The sequence below is a fragment of the Heterodontus francisci genome, chromosome 11, assembly GCF_036365525.1.
Source record: "Heterodontus francisci isolate sHetFra1 chromosome 11, sHetFra1.hap1, whole genome shotgun sequence".
Classification (NCBI taxonomy): Eukaryota; Metazoa; Chordata; class Chondrichthyes; order Heterodontiformes; family Heterodontidae; genus Heterodontus; species Heterodontus francisci.
In genome coordinates, this window is record NC_090381.1 from 26,049,806 (window position 1) to 26,075,074 (window position 25,269).

Below are 25,269 nucleotides of genomic sequence, written 5' to 3' on the forward strand. Positions count from 1 at the left end.
AGTGAGAGAGAGTGACACACTGAGTGAGAGAGACACATTGAGTGAGAGAGAGTGACACACAAAGTGAGAAAATAACACACTGACTGAGATAGAGTAACACACTGAGTGTGAGAGAGTGACACACTGAGTGAGTGAGAGTGACACACTGAGTGAGAGTGACACACTGAGTGAGAGTGACACACTGAGTGAGAGAGTGACACACTGAGTGAGAGTGACACACTGAGTGAGAGTGACACACTGAGTGAGAGAGATACACTGAGTGAGATTGACACACTCAGTGTGAGAGAGGGTGACACACGGAGTGAGAAAGTAACACACTGTGTGCGTGAGAGTGACACACTGAGTGAGAAAGTAACACACTGAGTGTGAGAGTGACACCCAGAGTGAGTGAGAGTGAGTGGCACACAGAGTGAGAGTGACACACGGAGTGACAAAGAAACACACGAAGTGAGAGAGAGTGACACACGGAGTGTGAAAATAACACACTGAGTGAGTGAGAGTGACACACTGAGTGAGAGTGACAAACTGAGACAGTGACACCTTGAGTGAGAGAGAGTGACACACTGAGTGAGAGTGACACACAGTGACAAAGTAGCACACTGAGTGAGAGAGAGTGAGGCACTGATTGAGGGGGGCACACTGAGTGAGAGTGACACACTGAGTGAGAAAGTAACACATTGAATGAGAGAGTGACACACTGAGTGAGAGAGTTACACTGAGTGAGAGAGTTACACTGAGTGAGAGAGACACACTGAGTGAGAGAGACACACTGAGTGAGAGAGATACACTGAGTGAGTGTGACACACTGAGTGGGAGCGTGAGACACACTGAATGAAAAATAGCAATACACTGAGTGAGAGAGAGTGACACGCTGAGTGAGAGAGAGTGACACGCTGAGTGAGAGAGAGAGACACGCTGAGTGAGAGAGAGACACGCTGAGTGAGAGTGACACACAGTGACAAAGTAACACACTGAGTGGGAGAGAATGACACACCGAGTGAGAGTGATACACTGAGTGAGAGAGATACATTGAGTGAGAGTGACACACTGAGTGGGAGCGTGAGACGCACTGAATGAAAAATAGCAATACACTGAGTGAGAGAGACACGCTGAGTGAGAGAGAGAGACACGCTGAGTGAGAGAGAGAGACACGCTGAGTGAGAGAGAGAGACACGCTGAGTGAGAGAGAGTGACACGCTGAGTGAGAGAGAGAGACATGCTGAGTGAGAGAGAGAGACATGCTGAGTGAGAGAGAGTGACAAACTGAGACAGTGACACCTTGAGTGAGAGAGAGTGACACACTGAGTGAGAGTGACACACAGTGACAAAGTAACACACTGAGTGAGAGAGAGTGAGGCACTGATTGAGGGGGGCACACTGAGTGAGAGTGACACACTGAGTGAGAAAGTAACACATTGAATGAGAGAGTGACACACTGAGTGAGAGAGTTACACTGAGTGAGAGAGTTACACTGAGTGAGAGTGACACACTGAGTGAGAGAGACACACTGAGTGAGAGAGACACACTGAGTGAGAGAGACACACTGAGTGGGAGTGTGAGACACACTGATTGAAAAATAGCAATACACTGAGTGAGAGAGAGAGACACGCTGAGTGAGAGAGAGTGACACGCTGAGTGAGAGAGAGTGACACGCTGAGTGAGAGAGAGAGACACGCTGAGTGAGAGAGAGTGACACGCTGAGTGAGAGTGACACACAGTGACAAAGTAACACACTGAGTGGGAGAGAGTGAGGCACTGATTGAGGGGGGCACACTGAGTGAGAGTGACACACTGAGTGAGAAAGTAACACATTGAGTGAGAGAGAATGACACACCGAGTGAGAGTGATACACTGAGTGAGAGTGACACACTGAGTGAGAGAGATACATTGAGTGAGAGTGACACACTGAGTGGGAGCGTGAGACGCACTGAATGAAAAATAGCAATACACTGAGTGAGAGAGACACGCTGAATGAGAGAGAGAGACACGCTGAGTGAGAGAGAGTGACACGCTGAGTGAGAGAGAGAGACACGCTGAGTGAGAGAGAGTGACACGCTGAATGACAGTGACACACAGTGACAAAGTAACACACTGAGTGGGAGAGAGTGAGGCACTGATTGAGGGGGGCACACTGAGTGAGAGTGACACACTGAGTGAGAAAGTAACACATTGAGTGAGAGAGAATGACACACCAAGTGAGAGTGATACACTGAGTGAGAGTGACACACTGAGTGAGAGTGACACACTGAGTGAGAGAGATACACTGAGTGAGAGTGACACACTGAGTGGGAGCGTGAGACGCACTGAATGAAAACTAGCAATACATTGAGTGAAAGAGACAGGCTGAGTGAGGGAGAGAGACACGCTGAGTGAGAGGGAGAGACACGCTGAGTGAGAGAGAGTGACACGCTGAGTGAGAGTGACACACTGAGTGAGAGTGACACACTGAGTGGGAGCGTGAGACGCACTGAATGAAAAATAGCAATACACTGAGTGAGAGTGACACGCTGAGTGAGAGAGAGTGACACGCTGAGTGAGAGAGAGTGACACGCTGAGTGAGAGAGAGTGACACGCTGAGTGAGAGAGAGAGACACGCTGAGTGAGAGAGAGTGACACGCTGAGTGAGAGAGAGTGACACGCTGAGTGAAAGAGACATCCTGAGTGAGAGAGACACACAAAGTGAGAAAGTAACACACTGAGTGTGAGAGAGTGACACTCAGAGTGAGAGTGAGTGACACACGGAGTGACAAAGAAACAGACGAAGTGAGAGAGAGTGACACACGGAGTGGGAAAGTAACACACTGAGTGAGTGCGAGTGACACACTGTGTGAGAGTGACAAACTGAGAGACAGTGACACCCTGAGTGAGAGAGAGTGACACACTGCGTGACAGTGACACACAGTGACAAAGTAACACACTGAGTGAGAGAAAATGATACACTGAGTGAGGGAGAGTGACATTTCGAGAGAGAGTAACACACTGAGTGACAGTGACACACTGAGTAACAGTGACACACTTAGTGTGAGAGAGGGTGACACACGGAGTGAGAAAGTAACACACTGAGTGTGAGTGAGTGACACCCAGTGTGAGTGAGAGTGACACACGGAGTGACAAAGAAACACACGAAGTGAGAGAGAGTGACACACTGAGTGAGAAAGTAACACACTGAGTGAGTGAGAGTGACACACTGAGTGAGTGACAAACGAGAGAGAGTGATACGCTGAGTGAGCGAGAGTGAGACACTGAGGGAGAGTGACACACGGAGTGAGAAAGTAAGACACTGAGTGTGAGAGGGTGACACACTGAGTGAGAGAAAGTGATACACTGAGTGTGGAAGATTGACACATTGAGAGAGAGTAACACACTGAGAGGGAGAGAGAGTAACACACTGTGTGACAGTGACACACTGGGTGAGAGAGAGTGACACACTGAGTGAGAGAGAGTGACACACTGAGTGAGAGAAAGTGATACACTGAGTGTGGAAGATTGACACATTGAGAGAGAGTAACACACTGAGAGGGAGAGAGAGTAACACACTGTGTGACAGTGACACACTGAGTGAGAGAGAGTGACACACGGAGTGAGAAAGTAAGACACTGAGTGTGAAAGGGTGACACACTGAGTGAGAGAAAGTGATACACTGAGTGTGGAAGATTGACACATTGAGAGAGAGTAACACACTGAGAGGGAGAGAGAGTGACACACTGGGTGAGAGAGAGTGACACACTGGGTGAGAGAGAGTGACACACTGAGTGAGAGAGTGTGACACACTGAGAGGGAGAGAGAGTGGCACACAGAGAGAGAAAGAGAGTGACACAGTGAGAGAGAGTGACACACAGAGTGGAAAAGAGCAATACACAGAGTGAGAGTGACAGTGAGTGAGTGAGAGTGACAGTGAGTGAGTGAGAGTGACACGCTGAGTGAGAGAGAGTGACACGCTGAGTGAGAGAGAGTGACACGCTGAGTGAGAGAGAGTGACACATGGAGTGAGAGATAGTGACAGATGGAGTGAAAGTGGGTGACACACTGAGTGAGAGAGTGACACACTGAGTGAGAGAGTGACACACTGAGTGAGAGAGAGTGACACGCTGAGTGACAGATTGACACACGGAGTGAGAAAGTAACGCACTGAGTGAGAGTGACACACAGACTGAGTGAGAGAGACACACTGATTGAGAAAGTAACACACTGAGTGCGAGAGAGTGACACACTGAGTGAGAGTGAATGATACACTGAGTGAGAGAGAGTGGCACACTGTGTGAGAGAGTGACACACTGAGTGAGAGAAAGTGATACTCTGAGTGAGGAAGATTGACACAGTGAGAGAGAGTGACACACTGAGAGGGAGAGAGAGTATCACACTGAGTGACAGTGAAACACTGAGTGAGGAGGATTGACACAATGAGAGAGAGTGGCACACAGAGAGAGAAAGAGAGTGACACAGTGAGAAAGGTGACACACTGAGTGAAAAAGAGCAATACACTGAGTGAGAGTGACAGAGAGAGAGAGTGACACTCAGGGAGATTGACGCACTGAGAGTGACACACTGAGTGTAGAGAGAGTGACACAATGAGTGAAAGGGAGTGACACAGACAGTGTGAGACACAGAGAGAGAGTGACACACTGAGTGAGAGAGTGACACACTGAGTGAGAGAGTGACACACTGGGAGAGAGAGTGACACACTGAGAGGGAGTGACATACTGAGAGGGAGTCTCACACTGAGGGAGAGTTACACACTGAGTGAGAGAGAGTGACGCACTGAGTGAGAGAGATTGACACACTGAATGATAGTGACACAATGAAAGAGAGAGAGAGAGAATGACTTACTCTGAGAGAGAGTGGCTCAGTGAGTGAGAGAGTGACTCACTGAGTGAGAGAGAGTGACACACAGAGTAAGAGAGAGAGAGAGGGTGCACCACATCGCACAACAGGTGAGCAGCATTGTTTAAGGGGTGACGAAGCACAACTGTCCACAGGGATTCTTCCCATTATACTGACAATTGAATTTAAATTTGAAAGTTCCTAAGGTATACAGAAATATTCAAGTTAAAATTTAAAGAATTAACAACAGAATTAAGTGTTCACGTGTACCCTTGAAAGTCTATTTTTTCACAAACAAGACCCTTTGAAACTAAGTTTCTCTCTCTCTTGTTGCACCTGAGCCAATAAGCACAAAAAACACACCAGGGTAGATTTACCAATTGGTTGTGCCTGTTTAAGGAGCATGAAGTTGGCTAACCGATCAGAAAAAATGAGCAAACCATTTTGCATCCTGTTAAGCTTTCAGGTCGAGTTTCTGTACCAGTTTGCAGCCAGCTGCATTAGAATGTGATCCAATTGACATGACTTTGTACATTTTACACAATTTGCTGCTGTTTATGTCACTTTCACTCCAGGAGTTTTTTAGTTGTTTTAGTTTTAGTTTTTAGTTTTAGAGATACAGCACTGAAACAGGCCCTTCGGCCCACCGAGTCTGTGCCGACCATCAACCACCCATTTATACTAATCCTACACTAATCCCATATTCCTACCACATCCCCACCTGTCCCTATATTTCCCTACCACCTACCTATACCAGGGGCAATTTATAATGGCCAATTTACCTACCAACCTGCAAGTCTTTTGGCTTGCGGGAGGAAACCGGAGCACCCGGAGAAAACCCACGCAGACACAGGGAGAACTTGCAAACTCCACACAGGCAGTACCCAGAATTGAACCCGGGTCGCTGGAGCTGTGAGGCTGCGGTGCTAACCACTGCGCCACTGTGCCGCCCCACACGGTCGATAAGCAGCAGATGTCATACCAGCAGCTGGGAGCCACAGTGGACCCTGGGGAATGGGAGAAGCAGGGTAAAGGCTAAGTCTGGTAATGGCAGGTGCCTTGTCTCTGGGGCTGGCACAGGAGAAGCTATCCTGTTCATGGCACAAAATCAGCAAAAATTAGATAAAGACAAGAATGACTGACTGTGCAGGAATCAGCAGATCCGGAGGCAGGTTTGGGCTTGAGGGTTGGGTACATAAAGAGATTAGAAAGGAGATTCATCATTTAACTGCAACTGGTAGAATCAGTTAAATTCTCTTCCTTTGAAACATAAAGTTCTAATCTTCAATCACTTGACTCTCTACTGAGAATTAGCAAAAAAAATCAATATCCTTTTTCTTCCCCGCTTGCACCAAGTGATTACCATCTTTACACCAATCTCTGACTCCATTCGGCAGACATTTTGATCAGATGCTTTCTAAATAAGGCAGTCTGTTTTCCCCATACTGATTTTTAATGACAGCAATCAAATTCACATTGTAAAATACATGGGGCTCCTTCACATCTCTCTCCCACGCCTCACTCAGTCTCTCACAGTCTCCTAACCTCAAACCTCACAGAACCATTCAGTGTTTCCTCAAACAAACCTGTCGCTATCATTCTGAAATCACCATTTTTGGTGGCTTCAGTGATTCTTGTCAGCCATGGCTCCTACAGCCTCCATTGAACAGGCCAGCACTAATGCAGAGTTCTGCTTTTGCTTTGCCTTCCCAAATCAGCCAAGAATCTTGAAGCCCTTCACATTCAAGCCAAGTTACTGAGAAAATCACTCAGATCGACTTTCTGTGCAAACTCTGCCCTCTCAATCTCACTTACCGAAGTTCAGAGAGTTTAGGTGTAGGCTGACGGTACCAAGGCTTAGGCACATTCAAGGGTGAGCAGGGGCACAGTGGGTGTTTTAACAGAACACCAGTAAGCTTCCTGACGCCTACCCAGTCAGGATCACCATGTCCATTAGGCCATTGGTTTGCAGGGTTATCTGGAACAGGTTGGAAAGAATCTCAATCCCCAGATCTAGACCTCCTGATTCCATCAATGATCCAGCCTGTCTTACAGAACCTGTCTGGGTAATGCCTGGGATAATTGACTCTGAAACAGAGATTGACTTAGTTCTCATAGAGTCATAGAGTTATACAACACAGAAACAGGCCCATCGTGTCTGTGCCGGCCATCAAGCACCTAATTATGCTAATCCCATTTTCCAGCACTTGGCCCGTAGCCTTGTATGTTATGACGTTTCAAGTGCTCATCTAAATACTTCTTAAGTGTTGTGAGGGTTCCTGCCTCTACCACCCCTTCAGCCAGTGTGTTCCAGATTCCAACCACCCTCTGGGTGAAAACATTTTTCCTCAAATCGCCTCTGAACCTCATGCTCCTTACCTTAAATCTATGCCCCCTGGTTATTGACCCCTCTGCTGAGGGAAAAAGTCTCTTCCTATCTAACCTATCAATGCCCTTCATAATTTTGTATACCTCAATCATGTCCCCCCTCAGCCTTCTCTGCTCCAAGGAAAACAACCCGAGTCTTTTTAGTCTCTCTTCATAGCTGAAATGCTCCATCCCAGGCAACATCCTGGTGAATCTCCTCTGCACCCTCTCCAGTGCAATCACATCCTTCCTATAGTGTGGTGCCCAGAACTGTACAAAGTACTCTAGCTGTGGCCTAACTAGCGTTTTATACAGCTCCATCATAACCTCCTTGCTCTTATATTCTATGCCTCGGCTAATAAAGGCAAGTATCCCATATGCCTTCCTAACCACCTTATCTACCCGTGCTGCTGCCTTCAGTGATCTATGGACAAGTACACCAAGGACCCTCTGACCTTTTGTACTTCCTCGGGTCCAACCATCCATTTTATATTCCCTTGCCTTGTTAGTCCTCCCAAAAATGCATCACCTCACACTTCTCAGGATTAAATTCCATTTGCCATTGCTCCGCCCATCTTACCAGCCCATCTATATCGTCCTGTAATCTAAGGTTTTCCTCCTCACTATTTACGACACCATCAATTTTCGTGTCATCTGCGAACTTACTTATCATACCTCCTATATTCACGTCTAAATCATTAATGTACGCTACAAACAGCACGGGTCCCAGCGCCAATCCCTGTGGTACACCACTGGTCACAGGCTTCCAATCGTAAAAACAACCCTCGACCATCACCCTCTGCCTCCTGCCACGAAGCCAATTTTGGATCCAATTTGCCAAATTGCCCTGGATCCCATGGGCTCTTACCTTCTTAATCAATCTCCCATGCGGGACCTTATTTAAAGCCTTACTGAAGTCCATGTAGACTACATCAACTGCTTTACCCTCATCTACACATCTAGTCACCTCCTCAAAAAATTCAATCAAGTTAGTTGGACATGATCTGCCCCTGACAAAGCCATGCTGACTATCCTTGATTAATCCCTGCCTCTCCAAGTGGAGATTAATCCTGTCCCTCAGAACTTTTTCCAATATTTTCCCAACCACTGATGTCAGAGTCACCGGCCTGTAATTACCTGGTCTATCCCTGCTACCCTTCTTGAATAATGGCATCTGAACATTCTGTAGTAGGCACTTCACCTTTGAGGCACCTGAGCCCTAAACAGCTTACTGTCCACACTAACCAAATTTTTCAACATAAATAAGGCTGACTTCGAAGAAATGAGATATAAGGGGAACCCATTCTGAGCTGAGCTGTTGACAGATAAACCAACAGCAAAACAAGAGGGAGGTATTCAATAAAGTATTTAGTAGAATAAAAGACCAACACATACCCTAAAAAGCAAATGTTGCACTTGTACAGTCAAGCAACCATGGTCAACATATGAGGCACCAATTGAAAAATCAGCATAGATTCTGCTGATGGCAATTTGATTGGATTGCTCTACAGAGAGTTGGCATGGACCTGATGGACCAAATAGCCTCCTCTGTTCTGTAATGACTCTATGACTTGGTATCCTGATTGACCTGAAGACTTTCCAGAAACTGTCTTATCTTTGTTTGTGACTTCTGTAAATCTATTGCTTTTGCTGCAAAATTCCACCTTATTGAAAATAGCACCAAGTGCTGTCTTTCAACTTCCTCCAGCTCTTTTTGGTCCCTTACCAAAACTAACTCTTGTAACATACAGATTTTTCCTTTCCACCACTCTTCTGTCCATGGGCAGTTGCCACTTCATCTGAACTGAAAACATTTTGACTCTTATTTCTCCTTCAACTCTAATCTTATTGATCGCGTGAGAGAAATCTCTCTCTATCAGTCCTCTCTGTTTGACCGTGGCACCCAACGTTAGATTTTATCCACAGTGGGGCTGTCGGATCATCTACAGCCTGGACTCTGGTTCTGATAGTTTCCATCATCTTGTCTACATGTTTACCTCCAAATTAGCCACTGTCCTATATCATCTCTCCCACTCCCACTCTACATTCCTTCTTGGAAATTTGCTCAGGTTCCCCTTAAGTAGGGGGAGGCAATGGTATAGTGGTAATGTCACGGGACTAGCAAGGCAGAGGCCCAGGCTAATGCTATGCAGACACGAGTTCAAATCCCACCATGGTAGCTGGTTGAATTTAAATTCAATGAATAAATCTGGAATTAAAACAAAGCTAGTCTCAGTTATGGTGGCCATGAAACGGTTGTCATAAAAACCCATCTGGTCCACTAATGTCCTTTTAGGAAGATAATCTGCCATCCTAACCTGGTCTGGCCTGACTCCAAACCCACAGCAATGGGGATGACTCTTAAATGATCACTGAAATGGCCTAGCAAACCATTCAGTTGGTACAAAAGTGCTAGAGAAAAGTCTAAAAGAAATGAAACCAGATGGGCCACCTGGTAAACGACAACAGCAAACCCAGCCCTGTCGAGCTTGAAAAGTTCTCCTTTTTACTAACATCTGGGGGTTTGTGTCAAAATTGGGAGAGCTGTCCAACAGTCTAGACACGAAATAGGCTGACATTGTCATACTTACGGAATCATACCTTACAGACAATGTCCTGGACACTACCATCACCATCCCCGGCTACGTCCTGTCCCACCGGCAGGACAGACCCACCAGAGGTGGCGGCACAGTGGTATACAATTGGGAGGGAATTGCGATGGGAGTCCTCATCATTAACTCTGGACCCCATGAAGTCTCATGGCATCAGATTAAACATGGGCAAGGAAACCTCCTGCTGATTACCACATACTACCCTCCCTCAGTTGATGAATCATTGCTGCTCCATGTTGAACACCACTTGGAGGAAGCACTGACAGTGGCAAGGATGCAGAATGTACTCTGGGTGGGGAACTTCAATGTCCATCACCAAGAGTGGCTCGGTAGCACCATGACTGACCAAGCTGGCTGAGTCCTAAAGGACATAGCTGCTAGACTCGGTCTGCAGCAGGTCATGAGGGAACCAACAAGAGGGAAAAACTCACTTGACCTTGTCCTCACCAATCTACCTGTCACAGATGCATCTGTCCATGATAGTATTGGTAGGAATGACCACCCCCACATAGTCCTTGTGTAAACAAAGTCCCATCTCCACATTGAGGATACTGTTATGACCAGGTGAGAAAGGGGTCTAGGGATCCCTCTCAGCCTTCACCTGGTCTCACTGTAACAGGGTTTGATTTTTAAAATATCTTGTTTTTTTAGTGCCCCCTTGGTGAATCCTTGTTCACTGCTTTCCAATTATAAGGCTTTCTTAGGTTTAAAGAAGAAAAGTTGACATTTATTAAACTTAAACTCTAATTCAGTTGACACCTATGGCTATACAACATGCCCACGCTAGCATGTGTATATGATACACACATGCAAATAGAGACAGAAAAGAGCAGAAGAAAAATAAAGTGAAAAGTTTGAGGCAATATCTGAAGAGTTTTTGTTATGGTTCTTCGAGCTCACTCTAGAGTCCTTGATTGTAGGTGCATCTTGCTTTTTGTTGAGGCCCAGTATTCTTCTTAAACCTTGTTCGCTGTCGGAGACTTTTGTCGCTTGGGTTTCATGTGTCTTCAGTGGATTGTGAGAAAGAGATGGGAGCAGACAGGAGGGATCTTCTCAATCCAGGAGCAAACAGACACTCTCAGTTCAAACTGTTTGTACAATTCAGAAAACCCCAGGTTGCCAAGCAAGATAGTCATGTGACTAACTGTTCTGACCACGTCTTGAGTCTGTGGATTGTATTATCTTAGCAGGACCTGGAATGCTCCTCTTACACACAATACCTGGTTATCAAGGTCCATTGTGGGTTGAATGTGTAAGAGAATGATCCTTTGTCCTTCCAATCACTCTCTGTTAATATGCAAATATCTTTTCCAATCAGGGCTGATCTGTTTAACAAGTCCTTTCTTCACTCCAGTTTAAAATCAATATTCATGACAAAATTAATGTGCCTCATTCTTGGCAGGTGGGGGCCTAGCATGACAGTACCCTCCATCGCGTTGTGTGCCATTAGATTTCAAACAGATCTAGCAACTCAAAACTGGGCATCCATGAGGTGCTGTGGGCCATCATCAGCAGTAGAATTACATTCAACCACAATCTGTAATCTCACAGCGCGGCTGATCCCCCACTCTACCATTACCATCAAGCCAGGGGAACCAACCCTGGTTCAATGAAGAGTGCAGGAGGGCATGCCAGGAGCAGCACCAGGCATACCTAAAAATGAGGTGTCAGCCTGGTGAAGCTATGACGCAGGATTACTTGCATGCCAAACAGGGTAAGCAGCATGTGATAAACAGAGCTAAACAATCCCACATCCAATGGATTAGATCTAAGCTGTGCAGTCCTGCCACATCTAGTCGTGAATAGTGGTGGACAATTTTAAACAATTGATAGGGTATTCCAATCCTCAATGGTGGGGGAAGCCCAGCACACCAGTGCAAAAGACAAGGGGCATTTGCATCCATCTTCAGCCAGAGGTGCAGAGTGGATGATCCATCTTTGCCTCCCCCTGAGGTTCCCAGTATCACAGATGCCAGTCTTCAGCCAATTCAATTCACTCCACGTGATATCAAAAAACGGCTGAAGGCACTGGATACTGCAAAGACTATGGGCCTTCAAAATATTTCGGCAATAGTACTGAAGACCTGTTCTCCAGAACTTGCCGCGCCCCTAGCCAAGCTGTTCCAGTATAGCTACAACAGTACAGTAATGTGGAAAGTTGCCCAGGCATGTCCTGTACACAAAAAGCAGGGCAAATCCACCCCGGCCAATTACCGCCCCGTCAGTCTACTCTCGATCATCAGCAAAGTGATGGAAGGTGTCATTGACAGTGCTATCAAGCAGCACTTACTCATCAATAACCTGCTCACTGATGCTCAGTATGGGTTCCACCAGGGCCACTCAGTTCCTGACCTCATTACAGCCTTAGTCCAAACATAGACAAAAGAGCTGAACTCCAGAGGTGAGGTGAGAGTGATTGCCTTTGACATCAAGGCAGCCTTTGACTGAGTGTGGCATCAAGGAGCCCTAGCAAAACCGGAGTCAATGGGATTCAAGAAGAAAACTCTCCACTGGTTATAGTCATACCTAGCACAAAGGAAGATGGTTGTGGTTGTTGGAGGTCAATCATCTCAGTCCCTGGACATCACTGCAGGAGTTCCTCAGGGTACAGTCCTAGGCCCAACCATCTTCAGCTGCTTCATCAATGACCTTCCTTCAATCATAAAGGTTAGAAGTGGGGATGTTCACCGATGATTGCACAATGTTCAGCACCATTCACGACTCCTCAGATACTGAAGCAGCCCATGTCCATGACCTGGACAGTTTTCAGGCTTGGACTGATGAGTGGCAAGATACATTTGTGCCACACAAGTGCCAGGCAATGACCATCCCCAACAAGAAAGAATCCAGCTATCTCCTGTTGACATTCAATGGCATTACCATCACTGAATCCCCCATTATCAACATCCTGGGGGTCACCATTGACCATAAAATGAACTGGACCAGTGAGCTACAGGAGCAGGTCAGAGGCTGGGAATTCTGTGGTGAGTAACTAACCTCCTGTCTCCCCTGTGCCTATCTACCACCCTCAAGGCACAAATCAGGTGTGTGATGGAATAATCCCCACTTGCCAGGATGAGTGCGGCTCCAACAACACTCAGGATGCTCGACACCATCCAGGACAAAGCAGCCCACTTGATTGGCACCCCATCTACCACCTTCAATATTCACTCCCTCCACCACTGACACACACTGGCAGCAGTGTGTACCATCTACAAGATGCACTGCAGCAACTCACCAAGGCTCCTTCGACCTGTGACCTCTACCACCTAGAAAGGCAGTAGATGCATGGGAACACTACCACCTTCTCAAGGACAATTAGGGATGGGCAGTAAATGCTGGCCTAGCCAGCGAAGCCCACATCCCGTGAAATAATTTTTTAAACAGTTACTATCTTCTGAAGCTATGGAAGTTGATGCTAATTCTTAAATATTCCTTGGAAGCTTTAAGAATCTACAATTGGCCATATAGATTTCAGCAGGACAGTTGTATTGGTGTTCTTGTCACCTCGGCTACACAACTCAAACTCTGCACTTAAATGCTTCAATAAATTATCTTCCATTGCTTTTGATGACCTCAACCTGTATGACAGGATCTCTGCTCTTGCACACCTGTGAACAACTCACCATCAGGTGACCTCCAACCAAATCCATATACATGGGGATCAGCCTTCTTCTTATATCCTATTGTTTGCTGCTGCTGATGACTCACTCACAGACTCTTTTGCTGATGATTCCATTCTATGGGCTGAATTTCCTTGGGCCTGCGGAGGCAGACTAGGAGGCGGGACTGGGAGCCAAATCGGAAAGTAGCACATCTGGTCGGTTCCCCGATGCATTCCCGTCTCCAAGCAATCTCACCAGAGGCAGGGTGAGCGCAGCAGAAGCTACCCTCCCAGCACCCTCTCGGTGCTCAAAACCAAACTAGCCCACTATTGGGCCAAATGGGGAGAGATGCCATCACCACCAGGATCTTCCCGACAGCAGATGGACCCCCCGCTGCAACCAGAGCCCAGAATTGAATTGGAGGTGGCCTCAAGGCAGCAGGCTCTGGGTGCCTTTGACACTTGCTCTAAGTCATCCCAGCACAGATCTGCTGGGATGTGGTGAGCCAGCCATCCTTTGGAAGGTTTCCCCTTCACACTAATGGCCTGACAACTATGGCCATGAGGAATTTTTAACTTTTTATAATCCTGCAGAGAGCCCCTCCATTTTGAGGTGCCCTCGAAGTCTCCTGCCTGCCTCAGCAGTAGCCACCTCTCCCAGAGAGGCTGCCAGTTGGATATCGCAGCAGGCCCCTGTTTGGGGCTCCCACTTCAATGGTCCGCCAGGGGCATCCTTAATTGGACGGGGCTCCTGGAGGCAGCTTCTTAATTGCGAGCAATGTCCCACCACAGCCTTTTCTGAGTTCCCAACCCGGAATTGTACGCAGTGTTGGGGTCCCGATGACCCCGGCAAACTCCAGCACTCACAATTTCATTCCCTGCTCAGGGCTAGGCATGAATTGTTACTGCTTGATCAGCTCTGTGTCCTTCAATAAGGATAAAAAAAAATTTGTTTCTTCCAATTTTTCAGAGCATCTCTCTCGCAAGTTCAATCATTATCTGTCACCTCATCTTTGATGGTTTGACCATTTTTTTATTCGTTCATGTGATCACTGGCAAGGCCAGCATTTACTGCCCATCCCTAATCGCCCTTGAGAAGGTGGTGGTGAGCTGCCTTCTTGAACCGCTGCACTCCATGTAGGGTAGGTACACACACAGTGCTTTTAGGAAGGGAGTTCCAGGATTTTGACCCAGCGACGCTGATATAGTTCCAAAACAGAATGGTGTGTGGCTTGGAGGGGAACTTGCAGGTGGTGGTGTTCCAGGCATCTGCTGCCCTTATCCTTCTAAGTGGTAGAGATTGAGGGTTTGGAAGGTGCTGTTGAAGGAGCCTTGGTGAGTTGCTGCAGTGCATCTTGTAGATGGTACACACTGCTGCCACTGTGCGTCGGTGGTGGAGGGACTGAATGTTGAAGGCGATGGATGGGGTGCCAATCAAGCGGGCTGCTTAGTCCTGGATGGTGTCGAGCTTCTTGAGTGTTGTTGGAGCTGCACCCATCCAGGCAAGTGGAGAGTATTTCATCACACTCCTGACTTGTGCCTTGTAGATGGTGGACAGGCTTTGGGGAGTCAAGAGGTGAGTTACTCGCTGCAGAATTCCCAGCCTCTGACCTGCTGTTGTAAGCATAGTACGTGTATGGCTGGTCCAGTTCATTTCCTGGTGAATGGTAACCCCCAGGATGACGACAATGGGGGATTCAGCAGTGGCAATGCCATGCTAAAAATACCTTTAAAAACCTTAATTTTGTTTTTCATTTCCACAGAATTCTTAACTCTTTGTAAAGGTCTAGGAGGAACACAGGAACATTAAAAACACGAGTAGGTCATTCAACTTCTCGGGCCGCCCTCATTATTCAATTGGATCGTGGCTGATCTGCACCTCAACCCCATTTACCTGTCTTTGCTCCATATCCCTTGATACCCTTACCTAATAAAAACCCATTGATCGTAGTTGTGAGATCGTTCAGTAAAGGTTTAAATCCTGTCCCATATCTGGGGAGGCTCTTCTAATGCTTCTTGTGTACCCTGTGCAGGATGAACCTTGACAGAAGGTTTTCATCCCTTCAGTCAGAACGATAGTCACCTATAGCTTGAACCACTTTCTCTGTGGTAATCTCTCTTTTCTTATCCACACTACTGTGGTCAGTAGTCTGAACTCTATTTCTTTCTAAGCTTCAAATTCACCATCCTCCACTTGCTTCCTCCTCCCTATACCCATAGACTTACCACATGATTTCCTTCAATAACCATTTCTTTTCCAGGGCCACAGAGTGTGGAGCTCCTTTGCATCCTTGGTCTTTGCCAGCTTCCTACAATTTTTGCTGCACTATCGGAGGTGCCGTCTTGCAGCTGAAACATTACATTAAGGGCCCGTTTGTCTTCTTGCGTGGACGTAAAGGATCCCACAGCATTATTTCGAAGAAGAACAGCTCAATAAAAGTATCCCAGTTTATACTTGTGACACGAAGACCTCCTGCTCCCGGTAACTGATACATCGTGAACTGTTTGCTTAAGTCAAACAAAACTCTTGGCAAAACTCCCCTTTAGAAGACTGAGCAGTGCAAAGTGGTTGGAACACTTCCACCTCACTGGCCTGCTTTCCAATTGCAGCTCTGACTGAAGGGATGAAAACCTTCTCTCTTTATCTCTCTGCTGGTTGCAAAGATCCCTAAACGTTTAGCCGGTTTAGGCCATTATCGAGGTCACTCCCACTTGTTCGGTGTCCACTGAGCAAATCTGCTCAACCTATTTCTCAATATGATGAAAGGGTAGGAGTTGGATTGAGCCCATGTGAAATTAGACAATAGACTTTGGGAAGACATGGGGTTTGATCCCTGGTCCCTGTTGAATTAGATGAACTCAGCGAGAGTGACAGTAGAGATGCTACAATTGACCTCAAGCTGGGGGGAGGGGGATGGGTGAAAATCAGCCAGTTCCTCATTGCTACCCAACTGGAATGAGCATGTTTCTGAGTGTTGGGTAAGAACAGAATCGGTGTTGAGGCTGGCGGCCCACGTTGCTGAATAGCTAGTCAACACTTTTACACAGGTAAGTGTGTCACAGGAAGAGTGGAAACATGAGTGAGGTACCAAAGGAACTCAGAACATTAACCCTGGCAAAAGTCATCCTCAGGAGGGAGCAACACCTTCATGGTTACAGTATCTGTCTGTATCCTTGAGCTATTTAGGGTTGGATGTTTCCTCTATTAGAGCATACGACCCTTGCATTCCCTGCCACATTATTAGAACCGCAGCAGGGGTTGGGGGAGGGGGGGTGAGTTCTGAGTGGAGAAAGAGCCTGACTTCCCTAGCTCACAACTGACATGCCACCAATCCCCTGGAGAGGAGATGCAGCATATCCCAAAGCAGCTGCCAAACGCCTGCCTCTACCTCTTCTGGAGGGAGGGGGCATTGCGGTGAGAATTCTCCCCCTTCTCTTCTGCCCACCAACCTCCACCATCCCCCGTTGACCCCATCCCTGATCTAGAACACCCCATGTCTTTGGGGCCCTGCTTTGACATTTGAATGCTGGCTCTCGCTCTTACCGGTGTCGCAGTGCATGTCCGGCCCAGCCTAACACCCACATAACGGCAGGGACAAGGCATGCAGGCATCTTTTTACAAACACTTCCCCAGGAAAATGGGCACAAGTCCACTGTGACATACCTCATAGAAGCAGAAGGCACCTGGAGGAAGAATCCAGCCCTAACGTCAACTCTCCATTCCAGACCCTCTCCCTTGACTAATAGGATTTCTGTTCTTCTGCCCGGTTTAACAGGAGACAGCTGTTCAAATTCAAATTCTGTTACTACTGTGGCCGCTCGGTAGGGGTTCGGCTGATCACATGCACCCGATGTAAGGAGGTGTACTACTGCAGCAAGGCCTGTAAGATGACAGCTTGGAATGAGTATCACAAGGATGAGTGCTATGTATCAAAAGGTAACAGTATGTGCTTGTTAGGTAATGTCTTTGACAGCCCTGCCAGATCAGCAATGTGAGCCCAGTAATTTGAGTGCACTTAAACAGCACAACCTGAGCACCAAGGACAAAGCTGTCCTTTATAGTTCAGGCACTTTAGGAAACCTATCAGTCAGGCCATATATATCTGAGGAAGACTAAAGAGAGCATGGCTATCATTACAGAGGAATCATTGACCACTGATGAGGGTCTACCGTACTGAAAGCATGTCTGCTATTAGATAAAGGGGTGGAAAATTCCTCTCCAATCCCTCTAACTAGTCCAGGAGACTGCATTGAACATGACTTAAATTAGTCATTGCCTACCTCTTGTATGATGTGATCTCCACCCCAGATCCCAGTGCAAAGGGAATCGGCTATAATGAAAAATTAGAAAATTCAAGATTTATAGCATAAAAAAAGGTAATTAAGGGGATAAAATTAATGTTGCCTAAATGTATGAACACCTTTAATTGTATGTACCCTTTTTCAACCTCCATATTTCCACTCGGACCACATTAACTCAGTTAAACGCCCACTGTTTTAAAGCATACACAATATACAGATGTTTACACCACAAGCCCATCACTCCACACAGACAAAACATTTCCCATCTTTTAATGCAAAGCTATCAGACTTGAGCACTGCAGGCACACCAGACTTGGAGAAGTCTGATGCAGCAGGTCAATTGCAATCATCCGCTGTGTTAGATTATTGCAATGCCTTGGGACAATTGCTACTCTGCCGGCATGTATTCAAATATTAAATTCAAGACTATGCAGATCCCTGCCTCTTTAAGCTCCCAACTGCCTAAATTGTTCTTTAAGTTCTACTAATTGAATGCATGAGATGCATTGTTCAGATCAGGTAATCATTTCCATTTGACAAACAATGCTGCCTTTCATCTCCTGTCACAGTGCTCCAATGAGGTTGCAGAGTGAAGCTGCTTTCTCAATAGTGAATTGTAGGTTCTCCTGAATAAAATGAACAATTTACCTTGGTGACATTCCTGAAAGCCCGCGTTAGAATTACTTGTCTGGCCGCTGTTATGAAACATTGGCTGGAATTTTACGTTGGGCAGGAGGCCCCACACACCGACCAAAAAGGCAAGCCTGCCTCCGCTGGACCTGGGGAGCCAGGCCACGATTTTTCGCTCCCCAGGCCCTTAAGTGGTCTTGGGCGGGACTTCCACCTCCTTGAGGCAGGACGTCCTGCCGAATGGAGCTGCCGGCCAGTTCTTAGTCCCAGCAGCACCATTGGGAGCGGTAGCCACTGCTGGAACCACACCCAGCCATCGGAGGCAACAAAAATGATGGCCCCAGAGCTCAGGTATGTTTTTGGGGCCTCGCCAGGGACAATTGGCCGGGCCCTGGTGAGGTAAAGGGGGTCGGTTGGGGTGGGGGGAGGAAGTGTTGTGCACTGGGGGCAGTTGGGGCTTTGGGGGCAGCCCTCGGTGGAGCACAGGGTGTCTGAGCAGGAGCGCCCCCTGTCCCCAGCCTGCAAGAAGGCTGCTTGGTTTCACCAGGCTGGGTCCTTGGGGCCTTAGCTACCCGGCCGCCGAGGATAAAATACTCGTGGTGGTGGGAGAAGGCCCTGAAGTGGCAGTTAATTTGCCACTTAAGGGCCTTGAGAGGCCTGGGGTGTGTGGGCTGTTTCTCGCCTCTGCCGCCCCACATAAAATTGCAGCAGGGGAGGGATGGGGTCAGGAACGGCGCACCCCCCACCCTCCCCCCCGCCCCCCCACCTCCCACTCAATTTTACACCCGCCCCTGCCACCAGTCCACTCTTCGGGAGCTGTAAAATTCCAGCCTTTGACCGACTTCCCTTCATTTAAAACCTCTTCACGGAACTGTTTTGTATGACTGTATAAAATAAAGCGGCACCTGGTTTCATGCCACTGGTACTACAAATATTCATACCTACTGAAGTGTTTTCTATCCCACTGATATCAATAGCAGATTGGATAAAGGCCTAGAACCACCCTCTCAGGGGTGGGTAACAAATGCCTCCTTGCCAGTGTCACCCACATCCCGAGAACAAGTGTAAAAGAGTGCAGTTGGTTGTTAACTAACACAAAGATGTGCTTTTAACAGTAAACAAAGTAAACTCAGAACATTATATTATATATTACTTAAATAAATGGAAAGTAAGTTTGAAAAAGGTATTGGAAAGTAAAGAATAATCTACAGATCTGAGTAGAAACAAGAACTCGGGGATATTCAAAATGCAGATAGTTTGGAGAATTGGGATCCCCAGAGAAATGGGCTTTTATGGGAAAGTTAAGGTATTAGAGAGTGGGCTTCAATGGGAGAGTTAGGACACTAGAGAAGTCGGATTTGATGGGACAATTGGGGTACTGGAGGCATGAACTTTGATGGGAGAGTTAGGCTACCAGGGAAATGGGCTTTGATGGGAGATTTGGGATACCAGAGGGATAGGCTTTGATGAGACAGATGGGGTACTAAAAGCATGAGCTTTAATGAAGAGCTAGGGTAACAGACGGGTATTATTGGCATGGGGTTTGATGGATGATTTAGAATTTAGAAGGATCGGCTTCAATGAGCGAGTTAGGGTATTAGAAGATTGGGTTTCAATAAGAGAAGCTGGGCTCTGATGGGAGAGCTAGGGTACTGGAGGGATGGACTCTGATGGGAGAGCTAGGGTACTGGAGGGATGGACTCTGATGGGAGAGCAAGGGTGCTGGAGGGTTGAGCTTCGATGGGCAAATTGCCATTTCTTATCCTTAACATGCAGTATGTGCTGATGAAATCTCTCTCGGTTTCCAGGTCGTGCTCCCAAAAAGAGGAAAGATGAGCTAGAGGGATTGGAGGGAACAGTGGGAACAGAGGGAACAGAGGGAAGAGGGTTATTGGGAGAAGATGCAATGAATTGGAGCCTTTCATCGTCATCATCTGTAGAACTGGACAACTACAGCTATAATTAAAGTGATCTTCGATCTACTGCGCTTCTCTATGTTTATTTTCACACTGTTTTTTATGTGGGTGTTGGGGGGGTGGTCGGGTGGTGGGGGTTGGGGGGGATGGTGGTTCTAAGCATTTTTATGGCGAGGGGTGTCCATACAGGGAATTTGGACAAATGTCAATGTTAAGCAGTCCTAGGCCAGAATTTTCATGGACTAAAACTCTCTTTGCCATGTCACACCAAACACTTTCAGATAAGTTATGGGACAAAATAGATGGAAAATGAAGTTTTCTCTACTGTCTCATCAAGCACTCCCATAGAATGGCGTAAGGTTTCAGGCTGTTCCACTCAATGGGGACTTTCATGTAATATGTCAAAATTTCTACCATTGAGCTAAACCACTCTGAAGGACTTAAGTTACATGATAGTGGGGCTTACAGGTGCAAAGTAACATCCAGACAAGGAATCTGAACTCTGTGCTGAAGACAATAAAGCATAGTTTGACATTCCAGTGATCATTTATACTCATTGCTGCTCTTCATTTGAACTCGACTGGTGTCATTGCCAAGTTACTTGTGTGGTTTCCACTTTGGAGGGAGCGTTATCCATTTGACTAAAAGCTGACACCAGAGTCAGCTTTTTAACAAGCAGGAAAAGCTGCTAATGCTTGGGGAGGGGGGTGGGGGGGACTGCATTGCTCTGCCAGGTGATGGGTGAAGGGAGTTGCAAAATAAACTCAAAGTCAATCAAGATGATTCATTGAGTGGGGTAGTGTAGTGTGTTTGTTATTTTTGTACCATACTAAGATAACTTGTGTCGATGGAAATAAGTGAATCTTATTGTAATTGTTGCTCTGTATGTTCATCTTACTGTGAAATTAAACATCAGTTTGCATTGAGACTTGCCTCATCATTCAATCTGCTTCTGGAGAGGTTGAACAAATACATGTATGAAACACATAAACATTCGACACAAGGAAATTATATTGTTTCACCCCCGGGTTATGCTATCATACAAGTGCAGCAGTGTGAGTCAACTCTGGTAAATCACTCAGGCTGTTTAAAAGAGCAAATTATGCCAGTGAACCTGAGAAGATATCTCTGATAGACCTCAGTTAAGGGCAAATAAACTATATGTTAAGCTAATCTCTCTGTATATTCCTCCATCAAACATTCGCTAGTCAGGTACAACCAGATTAGGGAGAGAGAAAGACTAAAGTTTCCTCCACACTGTGCAATGAAGCACTACCAGATCAGGTTTCAGTATGAGTTACACATAGATTACATCATTCTCAATGCAATTACATCAAGCATTCCCAGATCAGCGCTGGTTAAATGCAGAGTAAAATTCCCTCTGTACTTCTCCATCAAATATGCCCAGGTCAAGTTAGATACAGAGTAAAGCTGTTTTTGCACTGTGCCATCCTGTTTCCCAGATCAGGTACCGCACTAGTCCTAGATAGGTCCGAGATGTAACAAGGGGACAGGCAATATTAGATTTAGTTATGAGTAATGAGCCAAATTTAATTAGTAACCTAACTGTGCGTGAACATTTATCAAATAGTGATCGCAACATGATTGAATTCAAGGTAGCGTTTGAAAGTGAAAAGCACGAACCAGCTACTAGAATTTTAGACTTGGGTAAGGCTGGCTTTACTGGGATGAGACAGAGACTGTCCATGGTAAACTGGGTAGATCTATTAATGGGTCAAATGACTGAAGAACAGTGGAGAATATTTAAAGAAACATTTAACAAAGTACAGAGCGAGTATATACCCCTGAGAAGAAAAAGCTCCACTTCACAGAAAAAACAGCCATGGACAACTAAAGAGATTAGGGATAGCATAAAACAAAAAGAAAGGGCTTACAGAAATGCAAAATGCAGCACAGATCCGGCCGAAGGGGATAGATACAAAGACCAGCAAAGGGTCACAAAGCAGCTTATAAGAGCTACTAAAAGGGATTATGAAGGGAAACTTGCAAGGGACATCAGAATCAATAAGAAGAAATGTTATAGTTACATAAAGGGAAAACGGGTGGTCAAGAGCAATGTAGGCCCACTAAAAGCTGAAACTGGAGATATTGTCATTGATAATGGGGAAATGGCAGACATATTGAACAATTACTTTGCCTCAGTATTTACAGTTGAAAAGGACGATAACGTGCTGGAAGTCCCAAAAAAATGAATAGCCAATAGGGGACAGGGACTTAATACAATTAACGTAAGTAAAACATCAGTAACAAGAAAATTAATGGAACTGAAGAGGGAGAAATCCCCAGGACCTGACAGTTTCCATCCGAGGGTGTTAAAGGAAGTAGGGGAGCACATTGTAGATGCCCTAACTAGTCTTTCAGAGTTCCCTAGATTCAGGAGTGGTCCCTCTGGATTGGAAAGTTGCACATGTCACTCCACTTTTTAAGAAGGGTAAAAGGAGAAACCGAGGAAATTACAGACCAGTTAGTCTGACATCTGTGGTGGGCAAGTTGCTGGAGTCTACAATCAAGGATAGGGTGACTGAACACCTTGAAAAATTGCAGTTAATCAGGGACAGCCAGCATGGATTCATGACAGGAAGGTCATGCCTGACAAATCTCATTGAATTTTTTGAAGAGCTGACTAAGTTAGTGGACAGGGGAGTGTCCATGGATGTTATTTATATGGACTTCCAGAAGGCATTTGATAAAGTCCCACATAAGAGACTGTTAACTAAGGTGGAAGCCCATGGAGTTGAGGGCAAATTATTGACATGGTTAGGAAGTTGGTTGAGTGATCGGCGACAGAGAGTGGGGATAATGGGTAAGTACTCCGATTGGCAGGATGTGACTAGTGGTGTACCACAGGGATCTGTGTTGGGGCCTCAATTATTCACATTATTCATTAATGACTTGGATGATGGCATAGTAAGTCATATATCCAAATTTGCTGATGATACAAAGTTAGGCAGCATTGCAGACAGTCTAGATGGTAGCATAAAATTGTAAAGAGACATTGGCAGACTAGGTGAATGGGCAAAACTGTGGCAGATGGATTTCAATGTGGGAAAGTGTGAGGTTATCCATTTTAGACCAAAAAAGGATAGAGCAGGGTACTTTCTAAATGGGAAGAGGTTAAGTACAGTGGATGTCCAAAGAGACGTGGAGATTCAGGTGCATAGATCTTTAAAATTCCACAAGCAAGTGCAGAAAATAATCAAAAAGGCTAATGGAATGCTAGCCTTTATATCTAGAGGATTGGAGTATAAAGACACAGAGGTTATGGTGCAGTTGTACAAAACCCTGGTTAGACCCCACTTGGAGTACTGTGGGCAGTTCTGGGAACCACACCTTAGGAAGGATATATTGGCCTTGGAGAGAGTGCAATGTAGGTTTACAAGAATGATACCTGGACTACACGAGGAGAGATTACACAAATTAGGCCTGTTTTTGCTAGAATTTAGAAGGTTAAGGGGTGATTTTTAAAAATTCATTCATGGGATGTGGGCGTCACTGGCTAGGCCAGCATTTATTGCCCAGCCCTAATTGCCCTTAAGAAGGTGGTGGTGAGCTGCCTTCTTGAACCGCTGCAGTCCATGTGGGGTAGGTACACAGTGCTGTTAGGAAGGGAGTTCCAGGATTTTGACCCAGCGACAGTGATGGAACGGCGATATAGTTCCAAGTCAGGATGGTATGTGACTTGAACGGGAATTTGCAGGTGGTGATGTTCCCATGCATCTGCTGCTCTTGTCCTTCGAGATGGTAGAGGTCGTGGGTTTGGAAGGTGCTGTCTAAGGAGCCTTGATGCATTGCTGCAGTGCATCTTGTAGATGGTACACGCTGCTGCCACTGTGCGTCGGTGGTGGAGGGAGTGAATGTTTGTAGATGGGGTGCCAATCAAGCGGGCTGCTTTGTCCTGGATGGTGTCGAGCTTCTTGAGTGTTGTTGGAGCTACACCCATCCAGGCAAGTGGACAGTATTCCATCACACTCCTGACTTGTGCCTTGTAGATGGCTTTAGGGAGTCAGGAGGTGAGTTACTCACCTCAGGATTCCTAGCCTCTGACCTGCTCTTGCAGCCACGGTATTAATATGACCAGTCTAGTTCAGTTTCTGGTCAATGGTAACCCCTAGGATGTTGATAGTGGGGGATTCAGCAATGGTAATGCCATTGAATATCAAGGGGAGATGGTTAGATTCTCTCTTGTTGGGGATGGTCATTGCCTGGCAATTGTGTGGCGCGAATGTTACTTGCCACATATCAGCCCAAGCCTGGATATTGTCCAGGTCTTGCTGCATTTCTACACGGACTGCTTCAGTATCTGAGGAGTCGTGAATGGTGCTGAACATTGTGCAATCATCAGTGAACATCCCCACTTCTGACCTTATGATTGAAGGAAGGTCATTGATGAAGCAGCTGAAGATGGTTGGGCCTAGGACACTACCCTGAGGAACTCCTGCAGTGATATCCTGGAGCTCAGATGATTGACCTCCAACAACCACAGCCCTCTTCTTTTGCACTGGTATGACTCCAACCAGCAGAGAGTTTTCCCCCTGATTCTCATTGACTCCAGTTTTTCTAGGGCTCCTTGATCCATACTCGGTCAAATGCTGCCCTGATGCTCAGGGACAATGGCCACACATTGAAGACATGGCTACTGACGTCAGTGAGGAACACCCACACAGCAGTGAAGGAGAGATACAACACTTATCCTGGCTCCACCCGAGCGACCATTGAGAAGACCATTGAGCTGCTGAGGATGAGATTCCGCTGCCTCGAAAAATCAGGTTGAGCCTTGCAGTATGCTCCAGCGAGGGTCTTGAGTATCATGGCGGTCTGCTGTGCTCTGCACAATCTAGCACTGCAGAGGGGGCAGGCCTTGCATGAAAAGGACATGATTGATCGCCAGTCCTCAACCAATGAGCTGGTCACGGAGGAGGCTAATGATCAGGCAGTGCTGGATCTTGAATCCCTCGCACCAGAGACCAGGTACATTGAGAGACAAGCATGAGAGGCA

General features: G+C 46.5%; 1 protein-coding gene across 3 annotated transcripts in view; it reads left to right on the forward strand.

Moving 5' to 3' along the window:
- ankmy1 (ankyrin repeat and MYND domain containing 1) overlaps window positions 1-20,355 on the forward strand; it is a 140,376-nt gene extending 120,021 nt beyond the window's left edge. For 2 of the 3 annotated variants that reach the window (XM_068041357.1, XM_068041358.1), the window contains 2 exons: window positions 17,181-17,341; window positions 20,145-20,355. In XM_068041357.1, the coding sequence (XP_067897458.1) occupies window positions 17,181-17,341; window positions 20,145-20,302 (319 nt within the window). In that variant the 3' untranslated portion in view covers window positions 20,303-20,355. The remainder of the gene's footprint in view (window positions 1-17,180; window positions 17,342-20,144) is intronic. The other variant, XM_068041359.1, reaches the window with a different exon arrangement.
- Window positions 20,356-25,269: the final 4,914 nt, after the last annotated feature.